Source organism: Peromyscus maniculatus, chromosome 11 (genome assembly GCF_049852395.1).
Source record: "Peromyscus maniculatus bairdii isolate BWxNUB_F1_BW_parent chromosome 11, HU_Pman_BW_mat_3.1, whole genome shotgun sequence".
NCBI classification, from domain to species: domain Eukaryota; kingdom Metazoa; phylum Chordata; class Mammalia; order Rodentia; family Cricetidae; genus Peromyscus; species Peromyscus maniculatus.
Window position 1 is genome coordinate 37100141 of NC_134862.1, and position 26680 is coordinate 37126820.

Genomic DNA, 26680 nt, shown 5'->3' on the forward strand with positions numbered 1-26680 from the left:
TGAGTTGTAACGGGAACCAAAAACAACTCCAGCTTTTCTGTGGGAGGTGGGAAGGAGAGGTGAGAGTCTTCGGATAACGGAGAGTTTTATCTGCTAGCGTTTGACAGTCCCGCACATAACATGTTGGTTCTGACCTGAATTTTGACTCCTGTAAGAGGAATATTGTGATGCTGGCCGCCCAGCCCAAGAGGTAGGGTAGATGGGGAGGGGGGACCAGATCAAAATCATTGCACGGAGCTTGGGAGCCATTTCAGTTGCTGTTTTTCATGTGGCTGTGTTTCAGAGAACTGAGGATAGCCTCCTGATACTTAAAAAAGAGGCACAGAATTTAGGAAGTCACCATGAGTCGATCTATGTAACAAGCTGAGACACAGAACATCCAGGAAACAAATTCTGGAATTTGTGGGCACTGAATAAACACTAAATATCAATTACTTGGCTTGGTATTGAGGGAGTAGCTGCCTGGCTCACTAGGTTAGTCCTTGTGTGTTTCCTGTTCTTCATGTCTTTGGCTCCCATTTTTATTGGTGGAAGGTTAAAGACTCATCTTTTTTTTTTTTCTCCCTCCTTGTAGACTATGACTAAAACTTAAGATTTGTTTCTCCCTCTTTCTCTTCATCTCTCCTGGGTTCCTCCATTTCATTCTATGAAGCTCATTTTTTTAAATCACTTTCTCTGTTTGATGGCGTACATGAGACAGTGGCAATTGAGTTCTGTGACAGACCTTATTCTGTAGATGTTAATCTGTGTATTTAATTTTACCCTCTCTGTCTCCCATTATTTTTCTTTGTTTTCCTTTCCTTTCTATTATAAGCTTGATATTTGATTAGAATGAGAAAAAAAATAGGATTTCCAAAGTAATATCTGTAGAACCCAGATAAGGAAAGTTAAATGATAATTATGATTGTAAGCTTCCTAGTAAGTATAGCTCTTTCTATAGTCTTAGTGTTTGGAGGCAGGACTTTCAGTGTAGTGGAAGGAATAGCCTGGAAAATCCTCAGCCAAAAATAAAAATTAAGGGGCCAGCAAGATGACCCAGCAGGTAAAGGCATTTGCTGCCAAGCCTGGTGACCTGAATTTAACCCCTGCAACCCCCCTGATGAAAGGAGAGAACCAACTCTCCCAACTTGTCCACTGACCTCGCCACATGCTCCATGCAATGCATACACACACACACACACACACACACACACACACACACACACACACACACACACTACCACACCACACCACACCACACACACATACACACAAATAAATATATATTCTTTTAGGAAACAAAATAAAAATTTTAAGATATCAGAAGAAAAAAATAATTAAACTGGACAGAATTCTCAACTGCAACCATTTTAGAGCTTTGGCATTTGACTAAAGACACCTGCCAAATTGAGAAGTAATGGCTCAAGACAAACTCATAAATTTGAATAAGAGCCTTTTGGCCTGGAGTTGCTACCATTTCCCAAACCTGGCCTTGGGAGCTGGGCAAAGCATGCTGGGAACCCTGGCAGTTTCATTGATAAATGGAGTTGACCTGATTTGGAGCAGAGCACAGAAAAGTCCCAGCACCAGCATCACAGCTGGTGACAGTGGGGAACCTGGCCACCACCTGGACTGAGGATGCTCTCTGGTGTAGGATGAGCAGTGAACTAGAGGATGGCCCAGGGTGAGTATGGAGAGCTGGGAAGTGAGACAATACCAGGGGGTTGAAATAAACTGTCCATTAATCAACATATACAGGTCGGAGAGGGTTCAGGCTGACCGCTCAGGCTTGACCCCGTACCCATATGCAAACACAGAAGCAAAACGAGAAGAAACCAGCAGAAAATAAAAAGTGAAGTAGAATCAAATACTGCTGCATATGGAAGAATCTCCCCCTCTTATGTGAGGTCTGGGTGATATTTACATAAATATTAGTGTTTGCCCCTCATCTTTTTTGGTTCTTAAAAATTTCTTCAAGTTTTATATTACAGACTCCATCCCTCTCCAAAAATGCCCCATTTCAGCTGGGCAGTGGTGGTGCACACGCCTCTAATCCCAGCACTCAGAAGGCAGAGGCAGGCGGATCTCTGTGAGTTCTAGGACAGCCAGGGCTACACAGAGAGACCCTGTCTCGAAACATCAAAAAATAAATAAATAAATTTTGTTTTTGCTTTTTGAGACAGGGTCTCTCTGTGTAGCCCTGGCTGTCTTAGAACTTGCTCTGTAGACCAGGCTGGCCTCGAACTCCGAGATCTGCCTGCCTCTGTCTCCCAGGTGCTGAAAAAAGGCGTGCACCACCACCACCACCACCACCACCACCACCGCCACCACCACCACCATGTCCATCTCACTATCTCTTTTTCATTTAGTCCAGGACCCCAACCCATGGGATGATGCTTCTTCCTAGCTCAGTTAACCGAATGTGAGTATGCCCTCTCAGGCATGTGCAGAGATTTCTTCCCTCAGTGATTCTGGAGCCTGTCAAGTCAACAGTACTAACCATTACTCTTCCTTAAAACACACAAAAAGCTTCCTTCTTTACACCTTCCTCCTTGCCTTTCCCATGACCTTGCCTTGACCACACATCTCTCGGCTCATGCTGGGAAGTTGTGTCACACGATGCGGAGGCCACTGGTGACTCCTCTTTCGTCCCCACATCTTTCGCAAAGGTTTAGGCTCAGCTCACTTCTGTGTTCTAGTGAGCAGATCCGACGTGAGGAAGGAATGAGTTCTCCGTACTTTTTGGTTATTGGGTTTAACTTTTGCAAAAAGCAGCTGTACTCTGCCCACTTGGCTTACTAGCTGGATGTGTGGCTTGCTTTCCTCATTGACGTGGCGTATTCTCTGAGAGGAATAACGTGAGGGAGGAATGGCCTGTTTGGGTACAGAGTTTGAAGGTCCTGCCCTTCATGGTGGGGAAGGCAGCTGGTCATGTGGCAGCCACGGTCAGGAAGAGAAAGATGGATGCAGGAAGAGAAAGATGGATGCCAGTGCTCAGCTCTCTTTACCCACTTTGTTTAGTCCAAGACCTCGGCCCATGGAATGATGCCACCCACAGTTGGGATAGGTCTTCCGGTCTCGGCCAACTCGGCCTAGAAACTTCCTCACAGACATGCCCAAGGTGATCCTAGGTGATTCCAGATCCTGTCAGGTTGACGTCAGTATGAACCGTCCCTCTGGAAATTTTTAAATTCCTGGTGACTTCTCACCGTTCCCTCATTTAGACGGTCTTATCCGTTCAGGGCTATTTTGGGAGATCCATGTGTGAGGCAGAAAGCCAGGTCCTGCAAGTCAGCTGAGAAACGGGATTGCACGTTGTCAAGTGGCTGGCTGATGTCTGTCAGAGTCTACAGACAGGACTGGGGGAAATCACAGCCTTGCTACCTTTAAGTGTTTGAGGGTGAGTTATTTCCTGGTACCTGTGACTCTGCTCCCCCGCTGTTTCCTTTGGGAGCAAAGATGCTTATTGAAGCCCCTCTGTGCCTGGGCCCAGCACTGCAAACACACAGCGGACCAGTCCACTCCCGCCCGAGACACCTCAGTGCTGCCCTGACAGAGAGCCACTTTATAAGCGGGCTCCAGCTTGAACTCTGGGCTCCACAAGCCTGTGGCAGCGCATTGAAAGCTGGCTATGAAGGGGTTAATAAATGGCGCTTAGAAAAGAAAGCAGCATTCTCTCATCTGAATTTTTCAGTCAAACAGAAACATCCGTTTTTAAAGCCACTTAGTTAAACCTCGTGTGTGAGCGGAATGATGTATAATGCAAGGTGCAGATATTAAGAGCACAGTCTGATGAGCTTTGATGAGTGTATCCATGCATTTCAGCAGCACTGCAGGCCCGGTGAAAAACACATCCATCACCCCAGTGGACTCCCATGCCTCCTTCTGTTTGTCTCTCTCCCCCGGAAGCAGCTGTCTCTCGGATGTCTATCACTGCACACTAACTACGCCTGCTCTTGGCTTCGGAAAAACAAGATTGTAGAGCATGGATATGTGAGGGAAGGGCTTCACGAAGCCCGGCGTAAGGTTCTTCAGATATATCCACCATAGTGCATATCGTAATTGTTCATTCTTTGGGGTTTTCATCAGAAAGTAATGTTCAGTTGTCTGAGCATATCACAATGGGTTTATCAGTTCTCCCAAGGGTCGAGCATGTCTGCAGTTTGGGGGTCTTAGGAATTATCCTGACATAATTTATACTCAGGAGCCTGTCATGTTTTCCAAATACTTAAGTAGTTCTTCTGCCTCTTGTTCTTCTTCTGCAGCTCTGGGGCTTGTGGGGGCACCCTTCCATCCTTCCACTGCTCATTTATTTGTCCTCCTTTTCTCGATTATTCTCACGAGCAGGCATTACAGATGCTGTTCATCTTCTCTAAGAACGAACTTCGGCTTTTCAACTTTCCTCTCTCTGTGTTTGTCGGGATGAACTCAGAGCTGCTTGGGGAGTGTGTACCGCAAGGGGTTTCTTAGAGGGGTTTGGCTTCCCACAGGTGTGGAAGCCGCTCTAAGGGTGTCTGCAGGGGCTGTTGTCTGTGTCTGACGACAGGCTTGACACCCACAGGGCTGGCAGCCAGGAAGGCAAGACAGATTGGAGCTGGAGGAGAGGATGAGTGTGCTGGCAGCTGAAGAGATGGTTGAGTCGGTGAAACGCTCGTTATGCAAGCTCGCGGACCCGAGTTTAACCCCCAGAGCTCATGTGAAGAAGCTGAGTAGAGCCAGGGCTCGCTGGCCTGCTGCAGGGCCTAGGTTCAGTGAGAGATCCTTTCTCAAAAGATAGAATGCACACACCAAAGCCTAGGGAACATTGTAGAAGAAGACAAAAGATTTAAGAGCTGGAGGATGAGGGAGAGGGCTGCCTTGAAATGTGGCCACCCAGATATGGCGTGGCAGTGGAAACCACGAACACATGGCGGCTGTGGACACTGCACTAGCCCGGGCCCTCCAGCTCTCCATCGTGGGTAGAGGAGGTGCCCATGAAACCGCCCTTCCTGTGGAGACGGTGATGGCTCCAGAGGTTCTGCCATTTCTTGATTGGCAGTAGCCACGGGGCACTAGTTGGGGGAAGCAGTTCAGGGGGAAAGGAAGGAGGAGACACAAAGAGAGTAAGAGGAGTCGAATGTGATCACGATGCGTGTCTGTGGAACTGCCAAAAATAAAGGAGAAAGTTAATGGAGGGCAGTTGGTGAAGACACCTGCTGTCTCCTCTGGCCTCCTCACACAGGCACACACTGTTTGGGGTCTGGGTTTGGTTTTTCGTTGGTTTTGAGGTGTGAATGGTCTGCCAAAGTGTGGGAGCTTGGCAGGAGGCTGCGCCTCGACTTGAGTCATTACTAGCTGTCACTCCGACACTAAGAGAAAAAAATTCAGTAGCCGGATCCATGGCCTCTAAAGGACTGACCTTCTTGTAGCTGTTCAACTCTGCCATTATAGTGCAAATCAGCAGTAGAAATATGGCTGAATGGTGGGTCCAGCTAGAAACAGAGCTTTCGGTATAAAAGTAGGCAGTTGGCAGATTTAGACTGCAGTGAGGGTTGTTTACCAGCCCCCTGTTGTGGCTACCACAGTATGCTTTCTTCATACTTGGATGATAGTTTGCATTGTCAACTTGACATAACCTAGAAACACTTGAGAAGAGACTCTCAATGATGGGTGAGTCTAGATCAGGTTGGCCCATGGGCATATCTGGGGGCAGGGTGTATCTTGATTGTTAATAGGTGTCACCCTTCCCTAAGTGTATGTGGGGTGTGTCCTGCACTGTGTAAGACAGGGGCTAAGGAAGCAGTGAGCAGGGCGGGGGAGGGGGGGGGATTGATTTCTCTCTGTTCTTGACCAAGCATGTGATGTCAGCAGATGCCTGAGCTCTTGCCTCGGCTTCCCCAAAATGATGAACTGTGTGTAACCTGGAATGGGAGGCCAAATAAGCCCCCTGTGGTGTTGCTGTTGGTCAGGGCATGTTATCCCAGTGACAGAAATGAAACTAGAATTAATACAGACAGTATCTGTCCCGATCCATGGTTTTGCTTTGGATTGGGTTCGGTTAGCTGTGATCTAGAAATGTTAATGGAAAATTCCGTAAATAATCAGCAGCTTTTAAGTTGTGTGAGTAAATGGAAAAATTGCAGGAATAATGAGTGATTTTTGAGTTCTGCGTGGTGCGATGAGCTTTGATGCTATTCTTCCTAGAAGGGAGCCACCGTGTTTCGCGGCCATGTATGCTACCTGGCAGCTAGTCATTTAGCAATCATCTCAGCTCAACGTTGTGTTCAAGTAGCCTTTATTCTACTTAATAATGCCCAACTCTTGAGAGGTAAAACCCTGCAATTCCGGTATGGCTAAGAGATGCTGTGAAGGACTTCCTTTAGTAAAAAACGCTGTAAGCTCTTGACTTAAACAAAGAAAGAACATGTGTGCTAAGGTTTTTAAGACCTACATTAAGAACAGATCCTCAGAGGGCTGGAGAGATGACTCAGGGATGAAGAGCACTTCAGACTTTCCCAGAGAACCCACTTTGTTCCCAGGACCTCTGTCAGGCTGCTCATAGACACCTGTGACTCCAGTCAGAAGGACCTGGTAGCTTTTCTGGCCTCCATGGGCACTGCGCTCACAGGCTCAAACACCCACACAGATACACACATAATTCAAAACAAAAATATCATCTTTTTGGTGGTGTTTTTTGAGACAGGGTCTCACTATGTAGCCTGACTGGCCTCAAACGTAGAGAGAGCCTCTTTGCTCGGCCTCCCCTGTGCTGGGATTAAAGGCATGCATCACCACACCTGGCTAAATCTTTTTTTAAAAAGAATAAATCCTCTATAATGTCTTCTATATACGCTAATAAATTTGGCTAGAGTATATTGTCCTAATTGAACTTTATCATTAGTTATTGTTAATCTTGCCGTACCTAATTTATAAATGACACATTATTATGTGCATGTAGAGAAGGCACAGAAGATGTAGACACTGGTTTCATGAAAGCCCTGGGGTCCTTGGGAGGTATCCCATGAAGATAAAAGCTATTACAAGCTCATGTGTAATTCATGTTGATCATCCATCCTTGCTAGGATTGTTCTTACATATGTCTAGAAATCTCTTAAACCTCACTGTACCCTACTATGATTTTTGTATTAAGTAGAACCCTGATAAAAGAAGCAAAAAAGAAGCTGGGCATGGTAGCGGGTGGGACTTGCCTTTAATCCTAGCATTTGAAAGGCAGAGACAGGCAGGTGAGTGTTTGTGAGTTCAAAACCAGCCTGGTCTATATAGTGAGACCCAGGACAGCCAGAGTTACAAGAGAAACATTGTCTCAAATAGAAAAAGAAGAAGAAGAAGAAGAAGAAGAAGAAGAAGAAGAAGAAGAAGAAGAAGAAGAAGAAGAAGAAGAAGAAGAAGAAGAAGAAGCAGCAGCAACACACACACACACACACACACCAACAAAAACAAAACCTTTATTTTCTACTTGCACATATATTAACATTTTCTCCTGTATGTGAGTGGGCACACAGGCACTTGTGTGTCTGTGGAAGGCAGAAGCCAATGTCAGGTGTCTTCCTCTACCATTTCTGGGCTTGTTTTGTTTGTTTGTTTAGTAGCAGGGTCTCTCCTTGGCCTGGATCTCTCCTCTTTGACTAGACTGACAGGCTAGAAAACCCAGGGATCCCCCTGTTTCTTCCTCGCCCATGCTGGGGTCACAAGCATATAGTACTACACTCAGCTTTTTTGTGTACAAGGAAAACAAAACAAAACAACAACAAAAAAAATCCACAGGTCCTTGCCCTTGACGGCCAGCAGTCTGCCCTATGCATTCCCCCAGCCCAATGCATTCCCCCAGCCCTGTGCATTCCCCCAGCTCTATGCATTCCACCAGCGCTGTGCATTCCCCCAGCCTGATGCATTCCCCCAGCCCCATGCATTCCCCCTGCGCTGTGCATTCCACCAGCCCTGTGCATTCCCCCAGCCCTGTGCATTCCCCAGCCCTATGCATTCCCCCAGCCCTGTGCATTCCCCAGCCCTGTGCATTCCCCAGCCCTGTGCATCCCCCAGCCCTGTGCATTCCCCCAGCCCTATGCATTCCCCCAGCCCTGTGCATCCCCCAGCCCTGTGCATTCCCCCAGCCCTATGCATTCCCCCAGCCCTGTGCATTCCCCAGCGCTGTGCATCCCCCCAGCCCTGTGCATTCCCCAGCCCTGTGCATTCCCCCAGCCCTATGCATTCCCCCAGCCCTATGCATTCCCCCAGCCCTATGCATTCCCCCAGCCCTATGCATTCCCCCAGCCCTGTGCATTCCCCAGCGCTGTGCATTCCCCCAGCCCTGTGCATTCCCCAGCCCTGTGCATTCCCCCAGCCCCATGCATTCCCCCAGCCCTGTGCATTCCCCAGCCCTGTGCATTCCCCCAGCCCTGTGCATTCCCCCAGCTCTATGCTAGCATTTCTGACTTTTTTCCCATCTCCTTGTAGACGCGCGGGCATCTAATTGCATTTCTTCTTCAGCCCCAAGGATTTCTTTTTATTTCTTGCTGTACAAGTCTGCAAGTGGTGCAATTTCTCATTTATTTTTCTGAGAATGCCATTGTTTATTTATTTATCTTTGGCTTGCATTTTTCAAGGACGTAGGTAGAGCATTCGGAGCTAACAGTAAGTTTCTTCTCAATACTGACACAACAAATCTGCTTTGTTTTGTTTGGTTCCCGCTTTTCTGACGAGAAATCAGGCGCTGTTGCCATCTTTATTGACTTTTATGTAATGCCTCTTGTTTTTCTTTGGTTGCCTTTAATGTTTTTTCTTCGTCTTTGGCCTTTAGCGGTTTGGGTATGATAGACATAATTGTCTCTGCCTTCTGTGTGAGTCACTGAATTATTAGACCTGAAGTTAACGATTTTTTAAGAAAAATAAATTTGGAAAGTTGTTGGCTATTATTTCTTCAAACATTTTTCTTTAACATTTGTTCTAGTTTCCTTTCTATGCTATGGTAAAAATACTCTGGCAAAATGCAGCCTAGTGGAGAAAGGGTTTATTTGGCTTACAGTTCTAGGTCTGGTCCATCATTGCAAGGACATCTAGGTGGCAGGAACTTGGAGCACAAGTCTGTCCACAGCCAAGAGCAGAGAGGATTGTAGCATGCTTGCTTACTGTTCAGTTCACTTTCTCTATACAGTCGCGGGTCCATCCCTTGAAACTGCTGCTTACATTCAGGCTGGCCAGATCTTCCAACCACAATTAACCCAAACAAGAAAAAATTCCTCCCCAAAATGCCCACAGGCCAACCTGAAACAGACAATGGGTCGTTGAGACTCCCTTTTCATGTGCTTCTTTCTTGTATCAAGTTGACAATTAAAGCTAACCATCAGACCATTGTCTCTCTTGGCATTCATTTGTCTGTCTTCTCCTACACATCACTGGGGCTCTACTCCTCTACTTATATTATTTCCTTCAACCTCCATTGTCCATTTCTAATGTCTTCTAATTCACTGATCTTTTCTTCACCTAGCTCTAGTTTATTATTACTTTTAGTCTGTAAATTTCCCTTTTCAAACAGTCTATTACATCTCTTAAATTCTTGTGTGTGTGTTTCTTGCAAGTATTCATTTCTCTGCTGAGAATTCTTTTAGTGGCCGATTTTTTTCTTTTATCTTTAATTCTATCGTAGCTGCTTTAAATTTTTTGTCAGTTCTCTGGCATTCTTAAACTGATTATGTTGTTGTTGTTTTTTAGCATGTAATTATTTTGGGGAGAAAAGTTCATGTGCCATGGCACAAGCGTGGAAGTCAGAGGACAATTTGCTTGGGTCAGTTTTCTCCTTCTACCTCATGGCTCCTACTTAGATCATTAGGGCTGGCATTACGTGCCTTTACCTGCTGAGCCATGTTGCTTGCTGGCCTTTGCTGTTCTTATCTTTTTTTTTTTTTTTTTCTTCTCATTATGTAGCCCCTGCTGCCCTGGAACTCGCCTAAGTAGACCAGGCTGACTTAGAATTCACCCAGATTCACTAGCCTCTGCCTCTGCCTTCTGAATACTTTATAAATAAGATTAAAGGTGGACCCAGCCTTGACTGCTTTCCTTAGTTGATTCACATTTTTCAATGAAGGCTTGTGATGAGGAAATTTATACTTAATATAGCTTAAGGACATGGCCAACCTTCTCCTATAGTTGCTAATTCTATATTATTTCCTTCCTCAGTTATAAGAAATACAAATACACACATGCATAGAGTAAATCTTCCTACCTTTTTACCTAGCACAAGCCAAGCCCTGGACATCTTTGACAGTCTGATAAGAAGAGCCAGTGCATGAACTGTCTTTATTCAAGCCTGCTCTAGAAGAAAAATTGAACAAATGTTATTTGTGGGGCTGAATAAAAAGCTGTATGAGGGCACATTTCAGGGACTGTCACAGTTCCACAAGGACAGCTACGTGCGACTTCACTTCCTTCAGGAAACTGCCTGTGAGAAAGCAGGCTTCTGAAAGGCTCCTGCCCTCTCCTGTTTATTGCAAAAGGAATGTAGTCTGAGAAATCACCTGCGGCGCAACCTGAGAATGCCATCCAGTGTTTGCCAGGATCACCTTGGATTCTTAATATTTTCTACCTGCTTCACAGTTTCATATTCTCATCGGAATTGACAGCTGAGAATGTCTCAAAATATGTCAGTTTATGTCTTAGTTTTTAAATATTATGCAGAGAAGCTTTTTTTTTCTGGGAATATATAGTGTAACTTTTTTTAAAAAAATGTTTTTGAAGTATAAAGCTAGCGTTCTCCCAATTTATAAGAGTGACGGCCTCGCCCATTTATTGTAACTGGATACCCGTGTGGGATATTTCATGTTCTTTCCGTTGTTGCTTAAAATACTGAAGAACATTTTGTTGCAGGAAAAAATGGTATAAGGAACTAGGTATATGCTTACAGAAAGTGCCATCTATATAGAGATGAGCGATGCAGATTTATGCGGAAGGACCCTGATTATCCACATCATATTACAGATTCCGCTTTCTCTCCGAGCCCCAGAGCTGTGAGAATTTATACACACAACTTTGTGCTGTGACCCTATTATATTCATTTACAAATAGCCAAGCTTCTCTGGTTGCACAGTTCTAAAGTACTGTAATCTCAGTGTCCCTTACCTTCCACCCACAGGCACTGGGACATGTAACTAACCAGGGGTGGCCAGAAGGGCGCAGAGAAGATGCATTCGGTAGGGTGAAAAGAGTACAGCAAGAGCGTAAATGACGACAGGGTGAGACTTGTGTGCTGTGTTTCACGGTGAGCATCGCAGGGGCGACCGTCATGGTCGCGCTGAGGTTGAATGAGGTCTTGTGTGATTTGCAGGTCTCAGCACCTGGCACAGGAAGGGTGACTAAGTCCTTAGGAAGGTTTGCCACAATTCTTGGGTGAGGAAAGCTGCTCCCTCCCAAGGGTTTGGTGCATAGGCCACTGTAGTGGTTTGAATGGGAATTGTCTCTCGTAATCTGCATTTCTGTAGTTAATCATGTGATTTGCCAGCTGGTGGCGCTGTTTGGGAAGGTTGCTACACCTTTAGACGTGGAGACTTGCTGGCAGAAATATGTCTTTAGGGTTGTTAGGGGAGGGCCTTGAGGGTTGACACCCCCACTCCCACCCCGTGCCACTTCCTGTTTTCTCAACACAGTGTGACCGACCAGCCAGCCTCACCCCTGACATCATTCCTTCCTCACCAGGCTGGGCTCCATGGCTTGTAACTGTTAAGCTGGAATGAACTCACTGTGTAGCCAAGGATAACTCTGAATTTCTGATCCTTTTGCCTTCCTCTCCCTCATACTGGGCCTACCCGTGTGTAACCACGCCTGCTTTATGTGGTGCCAGGGATGGGACTCGGGGCTTCGTGCATGCCAGGCAATCACTCGACCAGCTGAGCTACCAGTATGAGATGAATTTCGACTCCTGGACAATTTATGTTAGATATAAAATGCTGTTCAAAGATCTTACGTGGCAGTTTTCTTTTAGAGCGCAGCGTGTTCTTATCCTTGACAGTGTTTTTATCTTTAACATCCCAAGTGAAATGGCCGGATTTTGTTTACTACTCAGTGAACGGTGGCTGCTTCTCCAACCTGTGCAAGGACATATAGCTTTCCCGTTGCCTGCAGTGGTGGTTGATACATTGGGTTCTGAGCCTGGAGTTCATGACCCTTTGGCTAGCGGTCCCTGCTCAGCTGCCCAAGCATAGTTCTTCCCTCATGTCCGAGGATTTCTTCCCTCTCCACCTTTGTAGACCTAGAGGGATGGCTGACTGCCTTCACCGGTTAGGGCTGGGCTTATTCTAGTGAAGCACTCTAATTCTGGAACACACATCAGGCTGTCTTCCATGTCCCATGTCCCTCTTCAGCAGCGTCCCTTACCTGAGTTCACTGCTTACTAATACTTCAAAGCATAATTAGGCCGGTAATCCTGCAAGTCACTAAGAACAGAGTGTGTCAGGAAAGGAAGTATAAATAGCGTGTGGTGGTTTAGCTAAATTATTTTTGGAAATTTTGTTTGTTTATGTAAGTATGTGCCCTGGTGTGTGCCGTGTGTATGTGTGTTCACATGTAGGTCAGCCTACATGTGTGTGTGGATGCACATGTGTGCATGCTTGTGAAAGCAAGAGGCTGGTGTGGTGGTATTATGTTCCCCGAAATATTGTGCACCCTAATAAAGTTATCTGGAGTCAGAGACAGAACAGCCACAATATTAAACATGAGGATAGGCAGTGGTAGCACACGCCTTTAATCCCAGCACTTGGGAGGCAGAGCTAGGCAGAAATCCATGTGTTCAAGGATACAGCCAAGCATGGTGACTCAAGCCTTTAATCCCAGAAAGCGAGCCTTTAATCCCAGGGAGTGGTGGTAGAAAGCAGAAAGATATATAAGGCCTGAGGACCAGGAACTAGAAGCATTTGGCTGGTTAAGCATTTGGCCTGGTTAAGCATTCAGGCTTTTGAGCATCAGTTCAGCTGAAACCCATTCTGGATGAGGACTCCAGTCTGAGGAAACAAGACCAGCTGAGGATCCAGTGAGGTGAGGTAGCTGTGGCTTGTTCTGTCTCTCTGATCTTCCAGTTCACCCCAATACCTGGCTCAGGTTTGATTTTATTAATAAGAACTTTTAAGATTCCTGCTGCAGGCTGGTGCCACGTGTCTCTGTTGCTGGCTCTCCATCTTGCCGTTTGAGGCAGAGCCTCTCACTTGGAGCCAGTTGAACACACCAGTTTGGCTACTCTGGCTGGCCAGCATGCTCTGGGCATCCCCCATCTCTGCCTTCACAACACTGGCATTTGAGACAGGCCATCACACCTGCCTGGCATTTCCATGGTGCTGGGGATTTGAACTCTGGTCCTCACTCTTGGGTACCAGTTGCTTTACGTGCTAGCCGTCTCTCCAGCCCCCTGTTTAGCAATGTGTTTTCGTGTAATTTTCTGTTTGTTTCCGTGGTATTTCCACACAGGCAGTGCTGTAGCATCAGGTTCTTACTTAACAAGTCCAGGAGAGTGGCGAAGGTGCCTTTCCAAGCAGAATAATACTTTGTCAATTTATTCCTCCACACTCACTGCTCACATTCCCATACAGAACAGGAATGAAGTGATTACAGTGGTGTGCCTGTGAATACCTAGACACAGCTGAGTGGAAATAATCTTGACCTAAAAGGAAAATCTGGGCTGGAGAGATGGCTCAGTGAGCAAAACACTTACCACACAATCACGAGGCCCTGAGTTCACTCCCCAAAGCCCATGTTAAGCTGGGCACAGTCGTGCATGTCTGTAATGGCTGTGTTCCTACAGCAAGACTCGGGGTAGAGACAGGAGGAGCCCCTGAAGCTCAGGGATCAGCTAGTCTGGCAATACGCTGCTGCCGCAAATAAGAGATTCTGTCTCAGACGGGGTGAAGGTGAGGTACTGACATCTGAAGCTGCCCTCCGACCTCCACACACCATGCTTGGCATGTACATGTTCCCACCGACACACAGAGTCACACTCAAACACATGCACATACCCGAAAGAGGAAAGCCGTAGAGTGGAGATCCGTGGCCCCTGACACAGAGAAGTGGCTTAATGGATATGGGTTTTGTGTCCTCACGGAACTGGGCATCATCTTTTTCATCTCTCCGGCCTCCAGTTTTATGGATCAGGGAAAGTAGAGGGTCAGCAGATACGTTTTTGAGAAGTCTCCTGAAGAAAAAAAAAAATGCAATGTTGACGATGTTTCTAGCTCTTTAAGCTAAAATCTATAAAAAACAATGAAATACAAAACATGCTTTTCAAAGTGCCATAAAGGTTGATGGCATGTTATTTGCCACCACCCCCCCCCAAAAAAAAGAATGCAACTGGAGAGAATCCTATTAGGAGAACTGAACTGGTCTCACAAATATACCATGTTTTCTCCGTTTGTGGTTCTACATCTCGTACAGATACAGAAGCTCGTATATGTATGTGTAGACGTATGAGATATGAAAGAGATAGAACTGTCCATAACAAAGAGGGAAACAGGAGGAGTAGGCAGGAAAAATGGGGGGGGATATGCATGAACAAGAGCTTAAATAAACTATAAAAATAAAATTATTTCTAAATAAAATCTCTAATTTTGGGGCATTTGGTATTTCGGATATTCTGTCAGGAATGGTCAGCCTAACGCCAAGTCTGTGCACATGTGAAGTCTGAAGCAGAGGGTCCCGAGCATTTCAGACAGGGGGACACTCAACCCGTGTGTCCTCTGTGAGGCTGGAAGTAGTTCCTGTGGGGCCTTCGCTTCTCCAGTCCTCTGGGGAGTTGGGAGCTTCCTGTGGCCTAAGGTCTTCTGCCTGGAATAGGTGGTGTACTGATTGGCGCTTTCGACTTCACACAAACCTCAGCGTATCTGGGAAGAGGGAATTGAGAAAAGCCTCCCTAAGACTGGCTTGTTGGAAAGCCTATGGGGTATGTCTTAACCAGTGATAGATAGATGTGGGCAGTGCCGCCCCTGGGAAGGTGGTCCTGGGTTGTATAAGAAGGAAGGCGGAGCAAATCATGAGGGGTAAGCCAGTAAGTGGCGCTGGCTCATGGTTCTGTTCCAGCTTCTTCCTCCAGATTCCTGCCCTGCTTGAGTTCCTGCCATGGCTTCCCTCAGTCGATGGGCTGTGAGCCAAATAAACCCCTTTGTCTCCAAGCTGCCTTTGAGCATAGTGTTTTTATCACAGCAGTGGAAAAGTAACTGAAACGCCTGTCTAGAACCTAGGCGTAGAAATTCACTTTTCTCATGGTGTGAAGAAGGCCCAGACAAAGACTTGCCAGGCCGAGAATGAGCTGCATGACGTCACTGCTCATGGGAGATGGTTTTTTCCCTGTGGCCGATTCCCCCCCGATTCACTACTACTGGTTCTGTTCTTATCGCCAAGCTGGCGATGAAGGTGTTGGTAAGAGCTGCCTCTCCAGGCCAAAGGTAGAGATTCCTGGCTTCTGGCTGATGCCAAGCACTGGGGTAGTGATGGAGCTCATGTGGGCGCACTCTACAGGGGCCATCTGATAAGGTGGCTGGTGTGTTTCCATCGGGTCTACAAGGAGAAACACTACCTTGTTGTACACACAAAACAGTTGCTGGAGACCCTTTATCTCTTGAGAGGAGGTATGTGTGAGGTGCCGAGGGCAGAGTGTCGCCTTCCCCCCTGAAGATGCTTATCCTTGCTGTGTTGGCAACAGAGCTAGACAAGGAGGTTTGGCTCCGTTGCCCATGGGAGGACAGATGGCCGTAGCGCCTAAGTTTGGGAGAGTTTTATAAGCCCATTTTTGTCTGTTCTTCCCTTTTAAAACAGTGATGGGAAGGTAACCAGGTACCGTTGACCTATAGGATGCCATTCAGTTCTAAATGAAAAGTCAAAGTCATTGGACTCTTACAAGGAACCTTTGCAGAGTCTGGAGAGAGAGTCACGAAGTACTTACAATGATTTGTTTAATTCCCACTATGTTAGAAAGCCACATACGTTGGCACTTGCTTCTAATCCCAGCACGAGGGAGGTAGTGAAGGCAGGAAGAACCCTGGGACTTGCTGGCCAGCTAGTCTAGCCTATGTGGTGAGTTCCAGATCAGTAAGAGACCACATCTCAAAACAGTAAAACAAAAACTGCAGAATGTTCCTGAGGTATGCCACCTGAGATTGTCTGCTGGCCTCACCTGCATGCACATGTGTGTCCCCATATATGTGAAAACAGGCAGACACGGGAGCTGAGGCGAGAGGAAGAGAATGAATCTCATGGATGCTGACATACCTTTCTTTTTTAAGACTTAAGATCCCAGGGAACCTCCTTGTTGACGGCATGCCCCTGTCTCCCAGCAACAGCATCCTGCTGTGGCGGCAGTCCTGTCTGGAGCTGGAGGGGCTGATCCGTGGATCAGAACCTTGCCTCCAATGAACCAGACCTCTCAATTTCAGTTGCCCTTCCAGCCTATGCAGACTGTGATGGTGGGCATCTGTGTTGTGGAGCTCATGGTTTCCTTTGTTTCTGGTTCTTTACAGATATCATTAATGGAGTTCAAGAGAAATGTGTATTGCCTCCTATGGATGGCTACCCCCACTGCGAGGGGAAAATCAAGGTAAGGCAGCCGCTTTGCCTGTTCATGCCATCGCCCTCCATCTTTTCCCCTTTCCAAAGCTACAAGTGGACCAGTGAGCCTCGAAGCAAATCCTTCCCGGGTGTTTCCGTACTGCGAGGGCATGGCTCTTCTCTGCTGGGTGAGCCGAGGCTCTCCCTAGTCAGACCGAGAACCTGGGCCACTTCAGGCATCCACTGTCTTTCCAGCCCCTCACTTCCAGGTGATCCTTAGAATCCTTCCCTCTCCCTGCTCCCCACAGTCCCCACTGTGGTGTAAATGTGATATTTGCATCTGCAAATGAGTACCCTGACAGCCCTGGCCATTCTGAGATTAAACCCAAGCTCTCCAGAATGCCAGGATGCTAGGAAGTGCTCCATAGGGAGCAGCAGCCTGGCCTGTGATCTGTATAGGTGAACATGTATGTACATGTTTGTAAGGAGGCCAGAGGACAACATTGCATCATTTCTTGTCCACCTTTCCCTTGAGTCAGGGTCTCTTAGTGGCTGGGAGCTCACACAGTAGGCTAGCCTGGCTGTTCCCAGGGTTACTGTTACCAGTGCACACCTGGACTCCTGGCCTTTTGTTGTTGTTTTGTCTTACATTATTTTGGAAAAAGAAAAATCATATTTGTTTGACCTGCTCCTCCTGGAGCAGTGGTGTTCAGATAAAGGTTGTCATTCGAGTACTCACGGAGGATGGTGAGAACATTCTAGGAACATTCCCTGGTGTCCTCTGGGGACAGCTGTGTGTGCTCACGGACACTTCTGTGGTACTTGGCCTGCGTTCTGCACCGCAGGCCCTTTGCCGTGGCCGTGGCACCTCCCGAGGGTGTCATGGAAGGCCCCTGGGGTCTTGCTCACACCCTCCTGCCCTTCGCCTCCACGGCTCCCTGTTCACACAGAGCTCCTCGGCTTGGGCAAGCAGCTGGTCCCCCGGTCCTCAGCTCGGGGGCTTTTGGCTTTGCTCTCCCTGTGGGCCGCCGCTCGAGCCACACAGCCACCCTGCCCCCTCACCCTCTCCTCCACAGCCCCCTCAGCCATGTCCTCTCCTCTCCTTTCAGTGGATGAAAGACATGTGGCGCTCGGACCCCTGCTACGCAGACTATGGAGTGGACGGGACCCCCTGTTCCTTCTTTATTTACCTCAGTGAGGTGAGTCTTTCCGAGGACGCGCACATCTGTCCCGAGGCTCCTTTGGACCTGAGCCTGGAGGTGGGAAGAGCTGAAAAAGACAAGAAGGCCCGGTGATTGCCTTCACCATCCTCCCCACACCCTCTTGAATCTCTTTTTTCCCTTAAAGGGAGAACAGCCTGGATTAGCTGGTGGTTTTGTTTGCTTCAACTTTCCTATTTCAGTAAAATGCACAGAATGTAAGAATTTCAATCTTCCTCATTTCTTTGTTTATTTTGTTCTCCTTTGTCCTTTTTTTTTTTAAAAAAACATTTGTTTAGTTAGTCTGAGCTCACATGTGTGTGCCATGGCACACGAGTAGAGGACAAAGGACAACTTATGGGGTTCTCTCCTTCCCCGTTTGGGTCCCAAGGATGGGGACTTCAGGTCCTTTACCTCACCCTATCTTGCCAGCCCGGCCTTTGAGCACAAATCATTCGGTATCTTCAGACCCATCGGACCGTGGGCCCTGACTGAGAAAGCAGACCCACCGGCTGGGTGCGTGGCCCACAGAGCACTCCGCTTTGGGAGGAACACTCTAGGAGGAAGGCCCATCACGAGACTCTTTCCCAAGTCTTTAAGAGTAGAGACAGTCTCCTCCTCCTCTTCTTGCTTTTCTTTTGTTGGTTGGTTTTGGTATTTTGAGGCAGTGTCTCCTATGGCCCAGGCTGTCACCCTGAACTTCTGATCCTCTCCCTCTACCTTCTCAGTACGCAGATTTATGTCAGCACACCCTGTTTACGCGGTGCTGGGGGTCGAACCCAGTGCCTTGTGCATGCTAGGTTAGTTAGCACGCTACCGAGTGGTACCCTCAGCTCTCGTCACCGTGTTTGATGCGTTGTCAAGTACTGGGAATGCGGCTGCGTTACCGTGTAGCTAGTCCTTGTTCTTCCTCGTCTATCGAAGTCTTTTAATTCTGCACCGCTAGGGCTCTGCACCTATTGCACTGACTCCCCATCCTCCTGCCCTGGGAACTAGCCGCCACCATCCCACTCTTTGTCTCTCTGCATTTGAGTGTTCTAGGCACTTCAGGAAAGTGGACTTGCGCAGCGTGTCCTTTTGTGTCTGGCTTATTTCGCTTAGGACATCTCTTTGAGGCTTCTTATTTTTGGAACACGTTAGAATTTCTTTCCTTTTTAGAAGCTGGCTAGTGTTCCACGTTTTGCCCAGCCATTCATCTCTCAGTGAGGTCTTGGGTTCCTTCTGCCTTTTGGCCATTGTGAATAATAGTGCTGTTCTTACTGCTTGTCTGGCGTTGGCAAGGAGGGGCCTCGTGTGTCTTCCACGTTTCAGGGATTTCCTGGGATGTCTGAGCTCTTTGCTTCCTGAGTCCTAGGGAGTCCCTTCCGGGATGGAATGTTTCAGTTCAGAGGAAAGTGTTGTGCAAAGTTGTTCCTATGGTAATTCTCCTCTTAATGTCTCTGAGGAACAGCCCTGCGGTTTTAAATAATGGCCGCACCAGTTTCCTTTCTGGCCACCAGTGCACACAGTACCAGCTTTCCCAAGTCCTCACTAAGATGCGCCACCTTCCGGTTTGGGCATAGTAGCCATCTTAATGGGCCCGGAGTCAGGACTCCTTGTTTTACTTTGCATTTCTTTAATAATGAGCAGAACTGGGCTGCTGCCTCTTGGCTGTCGGCTGCTGTGTTCTGATGGTTAAGTTACCTCCTTTTCTGTCTGATTTTCATTTTCACTTATACACATACATTTACAATGCAAGTCTTTTAAAGGTTGCATAGCCGTTAACAGACCCCATGGGTCACTGGCTCAGGTGACTTCTGGTTCTCCTTTGGGAAGAGTGCTTGTCTAGCATGCACAAAACCCAGGGTTCCATCCCCCAACTGAGCATAGTGGCCCACACCTAGAATACTAACACCTGGGAAGGTGGAGGGAGGAACGTCAGATGTTCAAGGTTATCCTCAGCGACATAGTGAGTTGGAGGAAAGGCTGGGCTATGAGACCTGCCTCAAAAGAAAAAAAAAAAAAAAAGAATGACTAAGATTATCCTTGGTGAGCTGCAGGGGAAGAACCTCGGAGGGAGTTGGAAGCCAGCTGTGCCTTCTCTGGACCAGGCAGCCTTAGGGCCTAGGTAGGTGTTGGCCAGCCTTGGCTAGGTCTCTTCTCCAGTTCTTTCATGATTCTGCCCCATTGTAGCATCCCCTTAGTGATGCTCTGAAGGACACTTTCATTTTTTGAGGCTGAATTAAAAGTTCTTGCCATAGTTTTCCCTGTGCAGCCTGCGCATCTCTCTCTCCTGTACCGTAAAGTGAGTAGGATCTCCTGTTTTGATGACCAAGCCCAAGTCACCAATATTCTAGGGCACATGGCTCCTTTCCTATGCCCGCATTTCCTCTCTGTCGAAGCTAACGTCGACTGTGAAGTTGACACAGCCTGCAGTCACTTAGGAGATGAACCTCTGGGCGTGTCTGTGAGGGAGTTTCTAGGCTGGGTGGATTGAGATGGGCCAGTGGTACCCTCTTGAGGTATGGATGGTACCCTCCCTTGGGCTGGATCCCAGACTGAGTACCAGCCTTCACCTTTTCATCTTGCTCCTTCTTGACTTGATGTCTCTTGACTCATGCCTCTGCCGTGATGGATGGCCCCCTCAAACTCAGAACCCAAATAAACTCTTCCTTCCGTAAGTTGCTTGGGTAAAGTGTTTTGTTACAAAGAAAGGTAGCTCGTACACTCAACCTTCATTCTATCAAAGTCACAGCCCTCCCTCCCTCCCTCAGCACTGGGCTTTGATCCCAAGACCACAGAGATGCTAGGCATGTAGACCTACCACTGAGGCATGCCACAGACCTTTTCAACAACAGACTGTTATTCCTCAGAAATCAGGGGAACCCCAGCACTGACGACAGCAAAATGCCTTCTAGAAATTAGAAGCACAGTCTAGCCGGGATGTTCCTCCTGAGTTGCTGCCATACGGATTTTGCAGCATTTGTTTGAGCCTGTTCCTGATGCCCGACTTTGCAGAGCCTTGTAATTTCCTCCTGCAAGAAGAGGAAGGCTGTGGGTGACCTTCACCCTAGTGAGAACTCAATTAGAAGTACCTCTCCTGCCTCGAGGGAAAGACTGTTCATCCAGTTTAATTTCAAAAAGTTTCCTCTGCAAATCCCTTCCCTGGCATGGAAGAATCCAGAGTCTAGCCATGGGCCGTGATTGACAAGCAAGGCTCATTTCGGGTTTGCAGGCTGGGGAGGGCTGAGGACATGAAAGGTGTCAGATTCCGCTTGGGTTTCCCAGCCTCTTCTTCAGCTCCTGGGCCAAAGCTGGGAAGATGTGGAGACGCCATGCTGTGCGCTAAAGACAGAGGAACGAATGGTTGATGATAAGTTTCTTTCCTTTGGAACTACTACCCTCACGGCACTCCAGTGGAGGAAGATAAACTCCTAAGCCAGAGGGAAGTAGCAGTCTAGGGAGGAGATTCCAAGAGGTATGCCGGCACACTGGTCTGTATAGAGACCTTGGTCTCATAGGCCTGTGCTTATTCTCTTCCTGAGGAGTGTGTAGGCTTCAGTAGCCTGAGACATAGATCTGTTTCTTTCTCCCTTTCTTTTTGTTTTTGGTTTTTGGAGACAGGGTTTCTCTGTGTAGCTTTGCACCTTTCCTGGATCTCACTCTGTAGACCAGGCTGGCCTCGAACTCACAGAGATCTGCCTGCCTCTGCCTCCCGAGTGCTGGGATTAAAGGCGTGCGCCACCACCGCCCGGCCTCACTTGCTCTTGACTGTTGGTCTCCATGCAGGATGTTGGTTTGCATTTGTGTTATGAGCTGGTACACAGAACCAGTATGAGAAATTAATTGAGATGACTCTCAAAAGCAGTTACTAACCTTGTAGTAGTATTAAAATCCGGGACAAGGGTCTGGAGAGATGGCTTAGCAGTCCAAAATGCTTGCTGCTCTTGTAGAGGACCTGAGTTTGGTTCCCAGCCAGCTGTTAACAGCTGTTAACAGCAGCCTTCAATTCTAGCTTCAGGGGATCCCATGCCTTCTTCTGTCCTCTGCGGGCACCGAATGTAGAGATATCACACACATACACACACACACACACACACACACACACACACACACACACACACACACACGAAAATGGGGGTAATACATCTATGTGGGCCTGTTTGTTAGTCTAGGTTTTTTTTTTCCCTTGCTGTCTTATACCTTTCTATTTTGTTGAACTCTGAGACCATATCACACACCAGGTTTCTCTTACGGTTGGCAAAATGAGAAAAAAAACATCTTTGTTTGACTTGCTCTGTAAACTCCATCACATATGTGGGCGACTTCTGCTGCATTTCCAGTCTTTATTGAAAGAGGTGGGCTTTTTTCTGGGTTTGGCGTCAGAACAGAGACAGATACTGAGAAGCGCTAAATGTCATCCGGCATGGATGGGAACCTTTAGATTCAGGAAGGACCTCTCTTCCTTCATTTCCTGCTGCCATTGTCTTAGTCCACCCATTTGAATTGAGTTAGGGAAATGCAGCTTTTATCTAACCAACTTGTTTGTTTAGAGCACCTGACGGTTCAGTGTGTTTACCCATGTGATGTGTTTACACACTGACCCTTCTCCCAGTCTCCACTCTCCTACCCTAGATTCCGTCCACACCCCCAACACAACCTTCCCACCCTCGTGTCCTCTCCTTTTGTTTTACTTAGTAACCCACTGGGTGTGAATCATTCTGCCTGCTGGAATGCTGGATGGCTTGACCTCGGGCGGGTCTTGTCCAGGTCACCATAGCTACAGTGAGTTCAAGAGCGCAACAGCTGTGTGTCCTATCCAGAGGACAGGGTTTCACAGCCCTCCTCCCCATCCTCTGGCTCTGAGAGAGCTCTTACATCCCTCCTGGTCTTCCCCGACGTTCCCTGAACCTACTGGGGGAGGGCTTCCTAGGGATATCCATTTAGGGCTGAGCATCCCATTATCTCCACACATGGACCAGTTCAGAGTCTGCGTTGCTAGGCACCCGAAAAGATGCTTCTCTGACCAAGCATGAGAGCAGTGTAAATGTAACTGTTGAAAAGGCAGTTTGACGTGTCCATTCAGCAAGATAACAGTAGTTTCCTCCCTACCTCTGACCTCCTGAGCCCTCAACCACTTTGTCATCTACAAATCATTTTTAAATCAATCCCCCAAAGCACCGCCTTCTCTAGGTGCTCCCGTGGCCACTCTCGCTGCTTGTTATCTGGCTGACACTGCCCTGGTGACAGCCATGTCACAACAACAGTCCAGGACTCCCTTCTTTAGGGATGGGCTTGTGAGAAGCCAGAACATTCCTGGGGTTGTTAGGGTCAAGCCTGGGCTCTGGTAAGCTAGGCTTAGTCACCTGTCCCCCGTATGCCAGTTAGAGACAAGCAGTAGGGAAAGAAGAGGAAGACTGGAAAGTGGCCATGTTAGAAAGAGAAAGAAATAAAGAGGCCCAGTGATACCACCCTCAGTCCATCTTCAGGACATGAGGCTTAGGTTTAAACGGATGGCAAGACGTGTGCAGAGCTAAGCAGTCCTGGGCAAGGGGTGGTCCTGCCCATCATCATTTTCTCAGCTCCAGTCTCTCCTGCAAGATGGTCTTACAAGTTGTCGGAACTGTGTGCAGTCCCTTCCCAGGAGAGAAATTCCTCCGCTCTCCACTTCTGGCACCAGGCATCATCAGCCTTTCCTTCCAGCTTGAGACTCCTCAGGGGAAACTGCAGTTTCTTCGGATCCATTGTCTCTGTATCGGACAGTGGAGAGTCACATAGAAGTTGGTCTTTGCAGGATCTTCTGCCCCCTCCCGGACAGTTGGAAGAGTGAAACATCACTTAGGCTATGTGCTGTAGATACCCAGCCACATTTAGACTGCCGGCCGCAGCCAAAGGAGATAAACAGCCAGGCCATAGTGAGTTAGGCTGTACCGCATGAGTTAGATCTCCTGACTTCAGAGTTCCACACATACTGCCCCTTCCAGTGCCTCATTTAGAAGGAATAAGAACTCAGCTAAATAGCCAATAGGCACTGGTTCTGTGTTCTCTCTAGGCTGAAACCCACTCATGTTGGGCGTACAACCCTAATTAGCTGATTGCTTATTTTCCAACACTCCATAATTTTGATGCCTACCATCCACACAGATGGAACCCCACCAGGCTTTCATGAGGTCATAGCTAATGAAAACCAGGTGTCACTCACTCTGTGATAAGACTCTGTGAATGATTCAGCTCATCAGGCAGCCTCGGATTTCAACATCAGGCAGGTCACTTTGTAGAGCGGTATCTTTGAGCTGTGTAACTATTCCCGTTACAGAGACAAGACCATATACAGTAATTACAGCAACTGTCCTTGTTTGGAGCGCATTAATTCAATTCAGCTGTCTGCACCTTTTATTGCTAGTGGCTTTTATGAAACTTGGAACAAGTTTCTTCGCCCCCATCAACAGTACATTGATGGATGATGTTCATGTATTTGACACCCACACATCTTTTTCTTCTTATATCCTTGTTCCAAAACCTAGCAGGCAACAACACACTTTTCTAGCTCTCTTGACTCATTGGTTCTATGGTTTTTCTGTGTATGTGTGTGTGTGTGTGTGTGTGTGTGTGTGTGTGCGCGTGCGCGCGCGCAAGTATGCATGCAGAGGCAGAAGTCAACTTCTGGTGTAGTTCTTCAGGTCCTGTGCACTTTGTGGTTGTTTGCTTTCTTGGTTGCATTTTATTTCCCCATTTGAATGTATAGCATATACATTCAATATATATAATATTGAATAATATACGTGTATATTAGCACATATGTATATTTGTTTTTTTGTTTGGTTTAAGATTTGTTTATTATGTATGCATTTGTATGTGGAGGCCCAAAGCTGATGTCCGGTATCTTTTTCAATCTCTCTCTATTTTATTGAGGCAGGATTTCTCACTGAACCCTGAAGTAGCTGATTCAAGCTAGTCTGCCTAGCTAGTTTGCCCTGGAGATCTCCTGTCTCTGTGTCTCAAGTATTGAGATTACAGGTGACTGCTGTACCTGCCTGGGGACTGCTGTGCCTGGCTGGCTTTCACGAGGCTTTAAACTGGTCGTTTAAGCCTTTATTCATTGAGCTGTCTCCTGAACCCTCCACACATACCCCTTGTTTTCTTGAGACATGTTTCCTTACTGGTCTAGAGCTCACCAAGCAGTCTAGACTAGCCAGCCAGTGTGGCTTGTCTCTCCACCTCCCCAGCCTTGGGATTACAAATGTCCACCAGCATGCCCAGCCTTTTAACATGGGCTCTAGGGGTAGAAGTCAGGGCTGCATGCATGAATGGCAAGCATTCTACCAGCTGAGCTGTCTGTTTCAGCCTTGTGTTGATCCTATTTTTTTTTTTAAAGCATTTCTGTAGCTATTGCAGGTATACTTAGTTTGAGATAATTGAATTGCCCAGTGATTTATTACTAGATCTTAAGATGTTTAAAAACTACTATTCCAAATGCCAGTTTGGACAGGGGTGTGTGTGTGTGTGTGTGTGTGTGTGTGTGTGTGTGTGTGTGTGTGTGTGTGTGTAAGAGAGAGACAGACCGAGAGAGTGACAGAGACAGAGAGAGACCTTCCTAATGGAACAAAAGAAGTAATTTCATGCCTTACCCATCAATCTGTTTCTTGTCTTTCATGAACAATGGACATAAAGGTCTCTGCCTTTCTGTTTTCCCTTGGCAATATGTAAAACCAATGTTGGTTGAGCGTGCTATTAACCTTGAGTTTAAATTCAGCGTACTTAATCCCTTGATTACTGCCAAGATTAATGCCCAACAGGAAAGGTTGGAAGCTTAAATGCTTGTGAATGCAAGCATGAAATGAAATCCTAATAACCAGCACAATGATCTGGATTTATAGCCTGTGTGGGCTGCGAAAGATAACTTGGAAATGGTGTTACAGAGACTAATCTGTCAAAGTGGGCAGCCTTGGAGAATTGACTGTTCAGGCTGCACGAGAAAAACAGAACAACCAAACGGACACGTGGGAACAGGTCAGGGTGTGCTTTAAAAATACCTCCAGGCTGTTGCCCAAGTAGACCACAGTGTGCCTTGAACATGTTTAGCTGCGTGAAGTCGGAAATTCTCTTTCCACAAGATAAGATTTCCTGGCAGTCAAGACCGTTGGCTGAGATTTATGGTTGAGTTCTTTCCATTTTCTGCACCCAGACTTTATCTCTATCTTTTCATCTGCGTGTGCTCATTGCTCTAGCTGCCTGAGTGTTAAGATGTCCTTTGCAGAAGGATTTTTCAAACCATCCCGTCTTCGAAGAGCTGTGTTTAGCTGGCTGACGTCTCTGCTCCTTTCCCGCCAGAGTCTCCCCTCCGGAATTAGTCTGAATGACATTTCTTGGTTGTTTCAGACACTATGGTATTTATAGTGAACTTCTCCTGGTCTCCACCTTGCAAAACTCGGGGAAAAGAGCAAGAGTTGCCAAGCCCCCAACTACTCATCTGTGCTTTCTGGAACACACTCCTGGAGCTCCAGTGCAGTCAACCCCTATCTATTCATACACGTTTATGTGTTAGCCGTGTGTGCATGTACGTGTGATAGAGAATGGATGCATGTGTGCGCGCACTGCAGAACACATGTGGCAATCAGAGGACAGCTTCAGATGTCAGTCTTGGCCTTCCAACTTGATACAGAGTCTCTTATTTTTCTGCTGTGTATAGTGACGTTCACTGGTCCTCAGACTCTGGGAATTTTCTGGTCTCTGCCTTCCATCTTGCTATTAGAAGTCTGGGATTATAAACATCAAACCTTCACATTTGTTCTTTACCCACCGAGCCATCTTCCAGCTGAATTTTGCATACTTTCAATGTTGTCTCATAGTTTCGGGTATGTGCTCAAAATACATTTGATAGTTTGGTGGTGGTTGTTTGTTTGTTATTGTTTGTTGGTTTGTTTGGTGGTGGCGGTGGTTTTTGAGAAGGATCTTATATAGCTGGGCTAGCCTCAATTTCAACTTCTTTATGTAGCTGAGGATAACCTGGA

General features: G+C 47.1%; 1 protein-coding gene across 9 annotated transcripts in view; it reads left to right on the forward strand.

Moving 5' to 3' along the window:
- The window catches only part of Mgat5 (alpha-1,6-mannosylglycoprotein 6-beta-N-acetylglucosaminyltransferase), a 292499-nt gene that overhangs the window by 140325 nt on the left and 125494 nt on the right, over window positions 1-26680 (forward strand). For all 9 annotated transcript variants that reach the window (XM_042258034.2, XM_006994301.4, XM_015987778.3 and 6 more), the window contains 2 exons: window positions 16464-16540; window positions 17601-17690. In XM_042258034.2, the coding sequence (XP_042113968.1) occupies window positions 16464-16540; window positions 17601-17690 (167 nt within the window). The remainder of the gene's footprint in view (window positions 1-16463; window positions 16541-17600; window positions 17691-26680) is intronic.